General features: G+C 36.0%; 1 protein-coding gene across 15 annotated transcripts in view; it reads left to right on the plus strand.

Annotated features, from left to right (window-relative positions):
• Positions 1–16,687, plus strand: part of Dmd (dystrophin) — a 2,209,767-nt gene that overhangs the window by 2,149,250 nt on the left and 43,830 nt on the right. For 10 of the 15 annotated variants that reach the window (XM_028881805.2, XM_028881806.2, XM_037198922.1 and 7 more), the window contains 4 exons: positions 170–208; positions 5,403–5,468; positions 6,507–6,572; positions 9,320–9,478. The exons of 2 other annotated variants lie outside the window; for them this stretch is intronic. In XM_028881805.2, the coding sequence (XP_028737638.1) occupies positions 170–208; positions 5,403–5,468; positions 6,507–6,572; positions 9,320–9,478 (330 nt within the window). The remainder of the gene's footprint in view (positions 1–169; positions 209–5,402; positions 5,469–6,506; positions 6,573–9,319; positions 9,479–16,687) is intronic. 3 more of the 15 variants (XM_037198923.1, XM_028881814.2, XM_028881816.2) reach the window with 1 other exon arrangement.

A 16,687-nucleotide genomic window follows, 5' to 3' on the forward strand; every position in this document is an offset into this window, starting at 1 on the left:
TGCTGTTGGTTTTGCTTTTCATTCCCTTTTCACTCTTATTTGGCTGTTGCTTTCCATGAGTCATACATAATTTGATTGGATTTTCTTTGTTTCTTTGGACCTTTCGATAATTTCTGTTGCGGCTGAATTTGCCTGTGTCTCTTCACCACCTCATTTTTTTGTTTTGCAGTCCCGTTACTCTGATCAACTTCTGGCCAGTAGATTCTGTGTGAGTACTTTTGCTAAGGGTACTGCTGCCACCAACATTCACTTGCTTGATTTCTCTGTATGTTAATTTATTTATTTTGCTATGTTTTGTTTAAAGACATTTTAACTTCCTGTTTTGGTTTGTTTTGTTTTTCTATTTGTTTTCTCACTAAGGCCTTGAGCGTGCCGCCTATCACAGCTTACAAGGATTCTGGTTAGGGCTGCAGGTCTCGCTGCTGAAGCTCTAGCCAGTAGAAATCCTGGTCTGAGTTCTAACAAAAATGAAAAAATTCTGCAAGTTTTAGCTGTCTTCCTGGAAGACAAGTTTATATTTTAGACATTCTTTTAAATATAGGCAAGAAAGAGCCTCCTATTTGGATAATAGCATTTGAAAGCCATATATCTCAAGAAGTAATCCATGGAGACCTCCCGGAAGGTGATAGTGTGTTCCTTGGAAGCAGTTACCGCTGGACTAGTAAAAAATCAGCAGGATGGATTTTAGAGTATGACACTGAGTTTGGTTGACTAATTTCAGTGAACTGTGTGGATGTTTTTTAAAAGTAGGTTATGCCATGCTGTTTGACAAATTTTCACAAATGTAGGATTCTGACTTTTGAGCTAAACTCATTTTAATCTCCTCTCTAAAATACTCAGTTCATAAACAGTTATGCTTTAAGCAAGGAGGGAGTATACTATAAGTCTGCTATTACTAATGTTTACTAATACTACTAATATTAGATAATAATGCACAAATTATTTATTTCAGTTTGTATTGTTAGAAAACTATTTTGGAGCTAGGTCTTGTAGTAAGCACAGCTAGTCCTAGCTATTTAAGAAGCTGAGGTAGGAAAACTGTTTGAGTGAGCCCAGGAGTTTGAGAACAGCTTGAATACCCCAGTGAGACCTCTTTTAACAATAAAATCTATGAAATCTTTTGGAGATCTTTGATGTGTACATTAGCAAAAAAGTATGCCTACATGAAAGTTATGTGGTGTTTTCATAATAGTTTTGGTGTTTTACAGCATGCTTTATTAAATTATATAAAGTTTGGTAACACTATCCTGTAACAAAGGGAAAATAACTAATTTGAAGGAGTGGCTTATTAAGAATTTAATTTATTTGATTTTTATATTATCTTACCATCTAATTTAACTGAAAAAATATTTTTTTCAAAAGATATGAGACAACTATAAGCTATTAATTGAGATATATTTTATGTATTTATTAGCTAAAGGAAGTAGAAGACTTTTCTTGTTTAGTCCCATATTATTGTGCCATTTCCTTTTGAGATATCATACTTAAAAATAGTGCATTGTCTTTTTCCTAATGCTTAAATAATCTAAGAAGTTACTAAATTAATTTGTTTTTTGAATGATAGTAATTATTTTCCCCAACCTGAGTATTTTGTTTATAGAAGTTAGAAACTTTCATAACTATGAAATTTTGAAGCTTGATCTACTGAAGTCCTGAGATTACCAAGTAGATAGATTTACTCTGTTAGAGGAAGTTTAACCAGGGAAGAAGTCTGAAAAATTAGGATTAAGAAGAAATTTTTTTAATGCTTGACTAAAAGTAACAGAAAACAGTTCCTTGAAAGGAATGGAGAAGCTACAATATAAGTTAATGAGAAATTGTCACAGTTGGGTTCAAGTAACTTCTTTTATTTATTTATTTATTTATTTATTTATTTATTTATTTATTTATTTTTTATTATTTTTTTTTTTTTTTTGGTTTTTCGAGACAGGGTTTCTCTGTGTAGCTTTGCGCCTTTCCTGGAGCTCACTTGGTAGCCCAGGCTGGCCTCGAACTCACAGAGATCTGCCTGGCTCTGCCTCCCGAGTGCTGGGATTAAAGGCGTGCGCCACCAACGCCCGGCTATTTTTATTAAGAAAAAATTTTAATTCATTTTACATACCAATCAAAGATCCCACTCTTCCCTCCTCCTCCAGCCTCCCCCTCCCAACCCACCCCATTCCCTTCTACAAGAAGGTAGGTACATTTAGGAGAGGCAGGTCCAGGCCCCTCCTCCTGCCTCAAGGCTGTACGAGGTGTCCCATCATAGGCAGTGAGCTCCAAAAGCCAGCTCATTCACTAGGTATGGCTTCTGATCCTACTGCCAGGGGGCCCCTTAAGCAGATCAAGCTACATAACTGTCTCGCTATGCAGAGGGCCTAGTCCAGTCCCATGCAGGCTCCACACCTGTTGATCTAAATTTCATGAGTTCCCACTAGTTTGGTTCAGTTGTCTCTGTAGGATTCCCCATCATGATTTTGATGTCCTTGCTCATAGAATCCCTCTTCTTTTTAAATGGAGGGTGTTTATCTTTCTTAAACTTTGAAGCACTTTAAAAATCCATAACGTTATTTAATAAAATATCTTTTGTAGCAACTAAATCATACTCTTTGGTTGCCTTTTGTGAAAAGTTGGCTAGGTTATTCAAAAAGAGTGGGAAGTTCTAATTTGGAGTAAGAAAACAAACCCAGCATGCTAGTCTGTACTTTCTTTAATACTGTAATTTTATTACTTTTTACTCACATTTTTCTAATAACATAGAAAAATCTATTGTAAAGCTGTCCTATTCAAGCAGAAGAATTAGGTACATGTTTTGTTTTGTAAAAATATATTTGATACCAACCTCTTATGACAATAGTGGTATTTAATCTATTTTATGTGAAACACAGACTTGGAAAGCTTCCAGAGATACAGATCTTTTGGTTTTTCTTAGACAAAACCCTTGTTTCTTTGTATCTGTCATAGTATTTTAAACTGAATCCAACCTTTCATTTTGTTTATCCACAATCAAGGCAGTCTATTAACGTGGAGCTCCTCTGTTTTGAAATCTAACTAATGAGAACTTACTCATGGAATTTTTACATGCATTCATGAGATGGCATTGGCCAAATGGATTCTTAGGATTAACTGGAAATGGTCCTAGTCGGTGTATTACTCTGTATTTACAAAGCAGGAAGCAGGAGCCATTTTATTATCTTTCTTTGAAAGTGCTTTTTGGAGGCTTTATACTTAAGTCTTATTTTTTGGAGTAATTTTTACTAATTCTTGGTTTTGAAATTATTCTACTCTGACCAGCACTTTCTTTTGGCTTGTTTTCTGGTTTAGCAAATGCCTTTTTGTTTGTTTGTTTGTTTTTTGTTTTTTGAGACAGGGTTTCTCTGTGTAGCTTTGCACCTTTCCTGGATCTTGCTCTGTAGCCCAGGCTGGCCTCAAACTCACAGAGATCCGTCTGGCTCTGCCTCCTGAGTGCTGGGATTAAAGGCGTGCGCCGCCACCGCCTGGCACAAGTGCCTCTTGTAGTTGTTCAGATTATTGACTATTACAAGTTCATGTACTTATGATGCGTGATGCACTAGGTGCTGTGTACATTAATAGAAAAATAATGTGAAATTTCTGGAGGCTAAGAAGTACAGCTCCATATAAGACTTTTGTGTACGATTACATTAATGCTTTGGATTTAGGTGCCCACTTCTGGTGAAGTTTTGAAGATCTTGTGTTTGCTTTCCTTTTTCTGTACACTACCACTGTAGCAACTATTATAATGGAAAATACTACTAATACATTTTCCTCGATGGTAGGTTTTAGCTTATTATATATATATATAAATATATATATTTATATATATATGGAGTAATCTATTTCAGAAGATAATACTTACAAGCCAAATAATCCAAGCATTAAATTGTCTTTATTTGTAGTGGAGATTTCTAAACAAAGCTTTATAGCTTTCTAGTAATAAACTATTCCAAAATTCTATAAAAAATAGCAGATTAAATCTCCAAAAATACAGTGAAGCTTCACATGGGAGGTTTTGGATCTGCCTAATAAGTTGTATACTTGTCTCTTTTGTGTTCACATGAAAATGTAAACATATTTTACACTTGACCTAGACAACACTGGTCTCATATTTTACATTTGCCCTCCCAATATGATAAGACCTTTATCTCTCAAGGAAGGCATCCAGTGGCCTGGTGTTTGTTTAAGTGTGTTGTAATTATCTTACCACAGTGTTTCTTAGTAGATATACACTCATCTTCATATATATATATATGAGTGTATATCTTCATATACATATATATCTTCATTTATATGTATATATATGTGTACACACACACACACACACACAGAGAGAGAAACATAAGAAGAAAGTCAAACATTTTTCTCTTCATGTTCAGACCAAGTCTTTGACTGCTGTTTGGGTATTAGGCTAAAGCACAGGCCTCCCTGAGTATAGTACTGCTGGGTTTTGGGTTCATGCTTTTCTTTACCTATTCCTTTCTGTGTCAGGAGAGAAATGGGAGAGACATTCTTATCCTATTCCAATAAGACAAAAAGCACAAGTCCAAACTGGTTTTGGGAACAGTTGTTTTTGGTAAGGTTAACCCAAAAGATATAAAAATTCCAATGATTAGATCAGATATGAAGTATGAAAAAGTTAACCCTACCAAAATCCTACCCTGTCTACTGAGAAAGGTGTGTTTTTGATTTTGACAGAGTTCATGCTCACTCTTTCCTCTTCTTTGCCTGTCTGGATTTGTGAGCACACTAGCCTCAGTAAGAGTTATTGTACATACCATGACATCTTGCTGAATTAGATATTCTTTTTAAAAAGGCTTATATGATCTTGAGTCACTCTATTTTTTTTTCTGTAACATACTAGCATAATACTACTGTTAAATTGGTAGATAGATTCCTTCTGTAGCTGTTTTGGTACATAGAATTTTAAGAAGTATTAGAATGGAGTAGCCTCCTTGGAACTAAAATTATTGACTGTAAATATACAAAGGAAACATAGTTTCCATTCAACCCAAAGATGCTAATCAATGTCATAGATGTGTGTAAGCTGTTTCCAGTTTTAAACCACATAGTACTAAAACAGCCTCAGAACTCTAGTATATGAAAATTTATAAGCTAAAAGGATGTAATGCTATGTAGATTTCCCCCTGTACCTTTTTTGCAATTAAAGCATTCTAGAGAGTTTTTCCTTTTATCTTTATGGCTTTTAAGGAAAAGCAGAAATCATCTCTCAAATCTCAACTTAAAATACTTGATGCTGTCATATATACAGGAGCACCTACATGTGCATTATCCATAGGCTTGGAATAAAGTCATTCTAGGCCATGTATATAACATGAGTGTGTGGTGGGGTCTTTTTCTCCATTAATGGATGGTATCTATGACTAATCACATTTTCTGCCTTATAGGCCTGCCTCGTCCCCCCAGCTTTCACACGATGATACTCATTCACGCATTGAACATTATGCTAGCAGGTATGAGACTAGTTGAATGCCAGGCAAATATTGGTTGAAATAACTAACCAAGGAAAGCTAACCTATAATAATTGGGAACAAATATTTTCTTTCTTCCTCAATCATTTCTGATTTCTACTAATCACCTTGCCCTCTAACGTGCATGCCATTCTACTGCATGTAGGTTTTGGATACCAGCAACAGCATGGGTCCAGAACACTTATTTAACCCTGGCCTTTCAACATTTCTGGTAGATTTGTTATGTTTTATATTCTGAATACATTTGCTAAATTGGCTTAGAGGTCCTCTAACCTCCTTAAAAAACTCCTAGACTAGATATTAATCTGGGGAGAAATAATACTGTGTTACCTAAGCAATGTGAAAGCTCTGGCCTTTTATTTGTGTTTCATTTATTTGATGTACTTTAAGAAGATAACAACCTTCCTAACTCTTGGACCTTTCTGTACTACCTTCTTTATATATGAGATAACTTTTATTCCTAAACACTGAACTACTAATTATACCTGGTGCTTGTTAAATAAGGCTATTCAACTTTTTCTGATTGTCAAAGGCTTTATTATTAAATTGGTGACAGAACACATAGAACACTTAATGTGAATCCATCCTTTATAAACATCCTGACTACTGGACATGCTCATCCATTGTGGCAAGCATTAACTAGCTATATACGTCTATCATCAGTGAAAGGCACTAATTGTCTTAAAAGACAAGGGGTAGTGTAAGGTGCTCTTAGTGTAATTTGCTCTTAGGGAAGATTTTCTTCTGAAAACAAAGGCTGGTTCTCAGTGAAAGGAAGATTGATCTCAAACAAAACAGCAACAAAATACAGCTTCCCATAGTTTTTACATTAAAAGTGCAAAGCTACTAACTAGCTAGCTGCTTCAACTGGTTAAGACAACACACACATCCTTTAATTTGAAGGATTCCTTTCTCCTCTTGCCATGAGTTATTCTTTAGTTTTCAGGAATGTTCGCATAGGTCTTGAATAGATTCTGAGAAGTCACATAACTTTTAATGAGCTTTTACGTTTTTTATCAGGCTAGCAGAAATGGAAAACAGCAATGGATCTTATCTAAATGATAGCATCTCTCCTAATGAGAGCATGTAAGTATCCCATCTCTTTTTACAAAATGTTCCTGACAATTAAATTGCTTTGAGGGATTCAGAGGTAGGTAGTACAGGATATAGGAATTAGCATCATATTCATTCGATCTTTCAAAGAGCCATTCATTGACTTTTTTCTTTAGTTCTTAAAACCTGGCACAGAATGAGCTCATACAAATACAAGCATTAATTCAGAATAACAAAAAATATTTCATTACTTACATTTATTTAATGTCATATGATTACAAATTACTGATTCCAAACACTTATATCAAAGCTAATCTTTGACCACACTGGAATAAGGAATAAGATGACAGTTGAGAGTAATAACCAAGTAGGATTTCCTCCACTCATGGGAAGTGAAAATGTGAACTTGATCTAGAATTGCTATTCTCATATACTAAGTTAGGTCGGCATTTTTCTTCATTGGATTGTTGTGGTTTAGCATCATATAGTAAAGCAGTCTTGTGAAGTGTTCCCAGATGAGGGAAGACAAATGCAGGTCTCAGTTTGTCAGTGGAGTGATAAGCCAGCTTGGTCAAACTTTAAGGAGACATATTCTTGTTACAAATGGCCAAGAACCCACTTGGCTCCAAAACAGAGGCATCAACAGTTTAGGGTAGTGCTCATAGTACAGAACACAAAGGAAAATTACAATGGTCCAAGTAGATGTTGATTAGGGAGGAAGATAAGTGAGGATATGGAGGAAATAGAGGATCCACTAACTGAACAAATAATATGGAGAGAAAAAAATTTAGTCAAATTGCAGTGATCCTTTTAATTTGTTAATACATGGCAAGGTAATTGTTTAACATCTTATCTTGGAGAAAAAGCAAATGGAAGCATGATAAAGTTATCCTATGTAGTTTGTACGGGAACCCCGTGTCTTGCTCAGATGAGAAAGGGGCCTTCATAAGAATTAATCCAAGGGAAATTGTATGAAAGTGAGATTTCTATATAATTATTGAATTTCATATTATCTAGAACATAGAGGAGACCAATGTAATGAGAGAGAAGTCAACACGCAGTCATTTACTTCCAACAGATATCCTTTTCCCAATTAAAACTATGATACCATTATGTGATCTTCAACAGGGAAGTGAGTAGCTAAAGAACCAACTCAGTGTAAAGGCTTGAATGATTTGCTTCTTTGGCTTCCTCTTTTTTATATTAAAGATGCTCCAATACTTCCACAGTAATTTAGATTCTATCCATATGACAGTCTCTGACAGTCAAAGGAATAGGAAGAAAGCTTAACTACAATTATAGGTCACAGTTAAATGTGGGAAATCCTAGCAATAAAATTTCAGAATTTGAGGAGGGTGATAATAAATTAGCTATGTGATAAAGCCGTGACTTTTATTTTACAACAAAATTCAGCTTTAGCTCATTCTGAGGACATGCAATCCATTTTCACTCTGTTGTTTAGCAAAATATCATGTTTTTTAGGAACAGTTTTGATGGATCAGCTGATTTCATTTAAATGTTTCTTTTTAATGCCAGTAATAATCATATTCATTATTATCATTATTCTGTGACAATAAAGATTAATCTCAGGGCTTTATGCATGCTAGGCAAGTAGTCACTCACTGTGATGTATCCCAAACCTCCAATAATTAGTTAATTGATAACATCTCCATCACTAATCTGGTTTCATGGACCAAAAATGGAAACCATGGGAGCATTTTCCTACGGACTTGTTCATTTAAAACTGAGAACTAGGTGCATATGGCATACTAGGCATGAAGACACATGACTTTAACCCTAGCACTCAGGATGCTGAGACCGAAGGGTTGCAAGTTTAAGGCCAGCCTGGGCTATACAGAAATTCCCTCTTGAAAAACGAAATTAAGTGGCTATGCAAAAGGTAGTATACACACATCATCTTAGTGATATGTAACCAGAAACAAAGAGCTTTAGTGTCTCATCAAGAAGAAAATGAAGTTCCTCGAACTTGGAGGTAAAATGGAGTTTTCAAAAACTTAGAGCACTTCATTCTTAAAGTAATTTCTCCTGACTGTTATTAGAAAGTTCCTTCTTTCCAGGAGACTACAACTTCCTCTCAGACTATGCCATCCCCCTGCCCCACAACAAAAAATGATGCTTAAGATTTAGTCTGAGGAATGAGTGGTTCTTATCCTCTTTTAATCAGTCACCTTAATGTCTCCCCCCCTCAATTTTTGTGTTTATATCTAAACAGCAATTAAAACAACCATTTATCCACAGGTTAATTATTGTTATCATCCCACCTCTGAGACCTAGAAGTTAAAATTAGCTTGCTGAAGCAGTGCTTTCCAGTTTGGGCCTTCCACTGAAGATATTATTTCCTATTTTAAGAACTGTGCTTCCCTCCACCCTCCCAATCAGTATCAGTAGCATGGCTAATGAACAGATTATCTTGACAGGCTTAGAAGCAAAAGCATTAAATGGCCATTGTTATTTTTTAATACTTATTAGTTAATAACAGTCTAAAGTGATAATATAGACTCCCAGTATTTCTGTAATTCTACCTTTCATTTATCTGTGTAAATAGGCCAGTAAGTTTCAGGTGGATTTTTGAAAAAGAAACACTTTAAACTATCCATCCATAGATTGGTAGAGCACAACCTCAATAATACTTAATGAAAGGTCTAACTAATTATTGAGAGCAAAGCAATGTTTCTATTTTCAAATACACACCTGAGTCCCTGGCCCCAAAACAAAATAAGGGGGGTGGAAAAACCAAAACCTTTGATTTTATTTTCCAGAGATGATGAACATTTGTTAATCCAGCATTACTGCCAAAGTTTGAACCAGGACTCCCCCCTGAGCCAGCCTCGTAGTCCTGCCCAGATCTTGATTTCCTTAGAGAGTGAGGAAAGAGGGGAGCTAGAGAGAATCCTAGCAGATCTTGAGGAAGAAAACAGGTGAGTTTTCTTTGTAGCTTTGTCATTGGTAAGCAGAGTGCATACACTTGCCCACAGAGGAAAGCGCCAGGAATCTTCACGTAGCCATTCGATGTCTGACTGTTTGCTAAAATAATCTGTTTAGCTCCTTTTGCAGATTCACACCTTTTTGTCTGAAAGAAGAAAATGAGTGCCATAGAGCATGATTAATAACTCCTAATTTAGGTGGGAAGGGATTAATGCTAATGGGGGCATTGGGTTTGTTGCATGTGTTCCATAGGTTTTAACATATTTGTATTTGAGCATAGAATTTAATAAAAAAAAAAGCAACTAATTTAATTTATGGTTATATAAATTTTACATGCGCTTGGTCATACTGCCATAAACATTTAAGGAAGTAGATTCATTGGCTTTGTCATATTTGGGAACAGTATTTCCTCTTATTTTTCATCATCAAGTGCAGAAGTTATTACTTTTGTTCAGCTTCATAGCAGATTAGGTAGACAATTCCAGTTGTTAGCCATTACCTGTAAAAAAAAAAATGCAATTGTTGAAAAAGAAAAGAAAAGGAAAAGCCAAAAGAAAATTCATGATGACTAGAGCAGATAAATTTTAAGAATCTTGCGTATTGTGTGGTATCAGGGTAATACAAATCATTGGCCTCTCCCTTCTGTTTTACATTTACTATGTCACAGGTACCTTGGTTAAGGGAACCTTTTCTCATAGTCACCTGTAATCCACAGTGTGGCCTTCTATAAGACAGTGCCACTAGGCAGGTCTTGAAAGGCCAGACTGCTCAAATTTGTAGCACTTAAGTACTTTCATCTCTTTTGGCTAGCCCAAGGCAGCAAGACCTCTTAATCTAGACAACACATGGTGTTTGAGAACCAGTGCCCTGAGCAAGAAAAAGCAGACTGCCATTCATCTAGTCCTGCTGCTGCTACTACTAGCCTTGCAGCTCTTAATACCCCTGACCTCTGGCCACAGCTCTTTATCAAGTTAGCTTCACTTGAGCTCCTTGACTATTTCCCCAATAAATCCTCTGCACTGACTACTTGTGTATCTTTCCAGAACCAAGACCTATTGTGGCATTCTTCCTTGATTGGATTTCTATATCTCAGCGGGGCAATCAAACCCTCCACTCTTTTCTCTTAACTTGCTTTTGTCAACTTCGCCTTCTTGTGTACTGAACATGTTGTTGTAGCCAGTGTCTTTATTTTGTTTTCCTCCACTTTCTGGCTCATGTTCAAGCTTGCTCTCAGCCTATATCACTTTAGTTTTTGCCCAGAAAACTCTTTGACAGTTTGCCCTTTTATCCATCACTGTCTGTACCTCCTTCAAATGAGTTCCAGCTATTCTGTGATCAACATCTTGTTCCCATAGTAGTACCTACCACAAAGTTAATACTTCACTACTCAGGAAATGTTTTGTGAAACATTATATATATATATATATATATATATATATATATATATATATATAGAGAGAGAGAGAGAGAGAGAGAGAGAGAGAGAGAGAGATGCATGGTATAAACATAATAATATAGCATGGAGATCACGTGACCACCAGTAAAGATATAATATTATATATTTGTGGAGAGATTAATGGGACAGATTAATGATAGCCTTGTTTTCTTACCTGTATTTGTAAAAGTAGGAATGAAAACCAAGATACCTCTTCTTCTATTTTATTGGGAACAGTCACTAATAATAATTAGTAAATAATAACTTGTAGCCATTCATACTAAATCTTTATCAAAGTCAAAGGGGAAGAAAAGTTTGGGATTTTCCCTATAAATACAATTTGATGTTGTTGAAGAATAATTACATTTCTAGTATATGATCATTACCATTATTTAATACATCTTTTAGCTCAGTCAGGATCCATGTCTTGTTGGTAGATTGCACATGCTTCCTCTATGCCATGGTAACTAGGTCAATGAGTGCTGGGGAAGAATATTGATTACATTCATTTATATGTCATTTTATCATTTTCAGAGCACTGTTTCTGGTACTGGGGACTAAATCCATGACCTCCTGCATGCTAAGAACCCACTCTACCACTGAGAAACACTAACAGTTCCTCATTTTGAAAGCACTTTAATATATTTTAGAGCATTTAATCTTTCTAAAAGCTATACAAAGAAGTACGCATCTCCTTTCTTTAGATGAGAAAGCACAGGCTGAGAGAGGTTCAAATAGCTTGCCCCAGATTTCACAGCCAGCCAGTGGTAGACATAAATTCCTACCAGGTTTATTTTTTTCACACTCAAAATAGCCAACTCTACCTTGGTTGAGAGAATAAAGAGTCATTCTATGTAAATGTCATTTATATAGAAATAGGGTTTATTCCCCAGAATATGCCTTACCTTGAGAGAGTTTGCAAAGAAAAAATGTCCTTGAATAAACTAGTTCAACCACTTTACCCTGCAACATACCCAGGATTGTCACTGAAAATGGGATAGTTTGTTCTTTGAAAGAAAGATTATATAGCAGGGCTACTTAGTGCTCCAAAATGAGGCCTCTGCCATTATGTGAGTCTTTCTGGAGGTTATCTTGAAAAGGTCACAATGAACCTTTTCTTTTCTTCTTCTGCTTCCTTCGATTTTTACCTCCTACTGAAATCCCAAAGAAGTGTCTCTCTGGAGCTCCCTCTTGAGAATAACCTGCCTCATTTTCTCTGTCTTACCCTCTGCTGTCTACGTGGAGTTTTTAATGAAAGAGATTCAGGACCATTCTGCTTCTATGACCTTTGAATTAGATGTTGCTTTAAAAGCCTTTAATTTGTCATTTCCCTCCCTAAGAAAGCCTAGGAAATCACTAGATGCTCTTTCTCTGTGCCTGCCAGCCTGGATATTTCCCAAGTCAGAAGTAGGCTGCAAAAATGACAAATAATAGCCTACTTGTAGTGAAAATGAGGAAGAATATTTAAAATTAGGATTGTACTCAATACTTTGGATGTAGAGTTTTAGTATTTCAAATCTGTGTATATTTAGTATATCTATATATCAAATATCTGTGGATATTTGATGTCCTTATTCTACAAATGTGAATTATGTTCAAACTGCAGTTAGCAAAGGAGAGTTGTTTGGAGACTCCAATTCGTGACATATATATTATTACTTCTATTAATTATTCTTACTCATAATTTCCCTGGTCAGTCCAATGCCCTGGGAAAATACAAGGTGGTTATTCTAGACATGTCTTGGGTCTATCTTATCCCTGCTATTACAGTTCTTTTTCTCCCATTCCTTATACATGGCTTTCAATAAATATTTGTTGAATAAATTAATGAATAAATGAATTGAACTGGAGCTGAATCTGTTTTGATTTTGACACACATGTAGTTTTGAAAACAAGTATTTTGCAAACTTAATTTCATAGAGGAAAACATTTAATTGAGCTTTTATTTTTTTATTTCTGTTGACTTTTCAAAAATACTTTCTTCTGTCTTGATTACTACCAAGCATGGCTTTCTCATAAACATGGAATATTAAATATCTATATTTCCAAATCCCAGAATCTGGGTGTTTCTCCCATTGACACCCTCTGATTCTTTTTTTTCCCATAAAGATAATAATAAAACTAAATATGTCTCTGAATTTTTTTGATAGTGTCTCTAAAGTTTGGGCTATCGGTAGCATTAGTTAGTTTAACCTATCATTCATGTTTCATTTCTGTATCATGTCTATCACTTGTTACCACAGATAATTGGGATTTGTCTTTATTTGGCAGAAACCAGCTGAATATTGGGAATTTGTTCCATCCTATGTCCTTAACACTGTGCACTCAGGGTTTGCCTTTTCCCTATATACAATAAAGACTGTAGTCTCCTGACTTAAATCTATACTTGCCAAATTACTGTCTGCATAATAAATTTATTAGGTTGTTCCTAAATCTAAAATGCAGTCAAATATGAATCTGATTGAGTGTGAAGTTGAAAGACAATTAAAATTATTTCATATTCTGTGACAAAATGGGATTCAGTAGATTTGTAGTATCTACCAGTACCTTTCATATGCCTTGGTTCTTGGATACCCAGGCCTTTACAGCTTTTATTTGATTTTATCTTGCTTTGTTTCATTCTTCCAATATTCACACAAGATTATATAACAATCCAAGAAATCTTAGATTGGTTACTTATATCACTGGGTTGAACTAGCTGGAAATCATTGGCCTGTCCATGTACCTTCTAAACAATCTATGCCTTTGGGTCCTGTTTTCATTGCTATAATTCTTCCTTCATAGGCTCAGGCATCTTTAGTCCCTGTTCTATGCTTTGGTCTATATGTGAGTCTATAGTGATAATAAAGTGGCCAAACTAAAGGAGTGAAAGTGGGGGTCAAGAGCTGGGGATAGGCAGCCAGAGATGAACAAGTCAAAATACTAGGAAGAATGACAGAATGTATGTGCCAAATCTACATTGTAGCCAGGTGTGGTGGCATATACCTTTAATATCAACACTTAAGAGGTGGAGGCAGGTAGGTATCTGTGAGTTTGAGGCCATTGTGGACTATACAGTAGTTTCTAGGCCAGCCAGGTCTACACAGTGAAACCCAATCTCAAAACAAGACAAAGAAAAAGAAGCAGTGAGACTGTCTGATGGGCAAGAGAGAAAGAACTTGGTGTCACACTGAGGAGTTTAGACCTCCTTACTTAGGAAAATGTGCTGGTTGATATCTGTAAACTTGACAGAAACCTAGATGAAACTGGGAAGAGGAAATCTTACTTAAGAAAATGCCCCTATAGGATTGGCTTGTAGGCAAGTCTGTGAAATAATGTCTTGATTAATTATTGATTTGGGAGGGTCCAGCTCACTGTGTGTAGTGCCACACCCTAGTGCTGGTGGTCCTGGATACTATAAGAAAGCAGAATGAGCAAGCCATGGAAAACAAGCCAGTAAGCAGTGTTCCTCCATGGCCTCTGCTTTAGTTCCTGTTTCCAGGTTCCTGCCATGTTTGAGTTCTTGTCCTGACTTCCTTATATGATGCGCTGTGATCTGAATAAACCTTTTCTTCATTAAGTTGCTTTTGGTCATGGCTAGTATTGAGACCCTTAGATTTACACTTAGGTCCATGTTTTGTGTGTACACGAAGTTTATGTGTATGCATGGAGATTCTTATAGCTTTGTGGTGGGTGAATTTCAAAAGAACCATGAAAAACTAGGAAAGCACATTTTTAGGAAGCAAATGAGCTCGTGCAAGAGGAGATTAAAGACTTAAGTAAGTGGTACAAGTGGGGAGACAGGCCCAATTTTAGTGATATCAAGAAACACTAAAGATAGTATCTCAGATGGATGGAGAAAGCTCATTGACTTGGTGGTTCAACAGCTCTGGGGGAATACAGAAAGGATTTCAAAGTCTGGCAGGTGCACAGCCAAGATAGATTATTTTGCATCTGGGGTTGACAGTTCAAGATATCACATACTTGAATTCTCAGCAGAATTTGTGGAAGTCCTTCCTCAGGGGCCAGGGAGTTAGAAGATAGTAAATGATAGTGGCAGAAGTTGAGTTATGGTCCTGGTGTCATCCTCTTGTGTAAATGCCAGCAGTCTATAAGAAAGAAAACTGCTCTTAAGAGTTCCTTTTCTCCTACTTTTTGTACATAGCATTCAATAAAGCAGGAAGACCTTGTCAAAATATGTAAAATAAATCCAACCACAAATATATTTGTAAATATTCACATATTTAAAATTCATCTTTAGATGACCCACAAGATAAGGTTAAAAAGAACAAAACATAATAATAATAAAAATGCACAATAATAAAGATAGTTTTTTGCATATGCAAATATTTACAAATATACTTTTGTTGGAATTATTTTACACATTGTCAGATATTGCCGAGTCTGTTCTTCTTTTACTTAAAAATATCTAATTACTTTTTATATACTGTAAAAAATGTGCCAGAAGATGAGAGGAGAGTTTGGGAATGAGAGCATTTTCTCAGAAGATGCAATAGAGGGAAAGAGAGGTTAAAGGGCACCAGGGTACAAGAGAAGGTCTGCTCTTGAATGGGAGAAAGACCAACTCTGTGACTTTTCTGAAATGTGGTAGGTGAGGAATTTAGGGTAAGGAAAGAAGATGAGAGGTGGGTCACAGAGAGAATCTTGACATGTCCAGTTGACACCACTGGAAACTAGAGACTGATTCTTACATTTGTTCAAGTTAGCATTGTATATGAGAAGGTTAATGAAACTAGGGATTTATGTTGCTTGGCAACATGGGCTACAAAACAGAAGGCTACAGGACCTTTTTTGGATAAAGGGAGCTAGTTAAACAGCATAAATCAAACAGCCATGCCTTTTATGGCAAGGATGATGAACAGCTGAAGGGCAAACATTATATCTCAAAAGCTGTGTTAGAATTGGGTCAACCATCACAGCTTTATTTAGGCAGAGAGGAGATGTCCATGAATCAGAGGTAGAGTCCCCAAGAATCAGAGGCTCATTTCTAACTCTCACTTCCATAACTAATATTCTTCAGTTTATTTCAAGTTAATCAGAACCAGAGGGGACTGGTTTGGGGCATCTATTTCATAGGAGTGAATGAAAAACCAAGAATTGTTCTTTATTTTTTCTTTCCCCTAATTATCTCTTTTTAATTGCCTCGCTGTAGTAAATGTACTCAAAGCGCTTTCGAGCGTGGCATTTACATGCAAGTACTAGACCTATGAAAATAGGAACTGCATGTTTCTTAGGACTGGAGTTGTCACTACATTCCATGCTCCCCAGTCTAAGAATTTGACATCACCAAAATCAGAAGAACAGTCAAATGGTTTTCTGATGCACTTAGAATCTTGGCATAGGAGACTGGAAAGTCTCAGATGTTGTTTCATTCTACAGAAAAACTGAAATAACCCTCTGGTGATTAGAATATTCACAGCTTATAGATACAGCTGCCATCTCTCTAAGACAGACTGGATAAAAGCTCACAGTCATGCAATCTTGTTTCCTTTGTTAGATATTTCCATGAAGACCCCACACACCCATCCTCCTTGTGGACTTCATTACTAGACCACCCTGTGACAATAGAATATGATCTTGACTTTCTTTAGTTACTTTCTAGGCCCAAGCATATAATTTCAACTAATTCTAATGTCACTACCTGAATACTTAATGTGAGACTTCAAAGACGAGTAAGGTGTGTTTTTTACTCTATGGAGCTCAACACTTAATAGAACTGTATTGAAATATGTACAATTAAAATCTAGCATAATAAGTGCTCTGGATA

Source organism: Peromyscus leucopus, chromosome X (assembly GCF_004664715.2).
Source record: "Peromyscus leucopus breed LL Stock chromosome X, UCI_PerLeu_2.1, whole genome shotgun sequence".
Classification (NCBI taxonomy): domain Eukaryota; kingdom Metazoa; phylum Chordata; class Mammalia; order Rodentia; family Cricetidae; genus Peromyscus; species Peromyscus leucopus.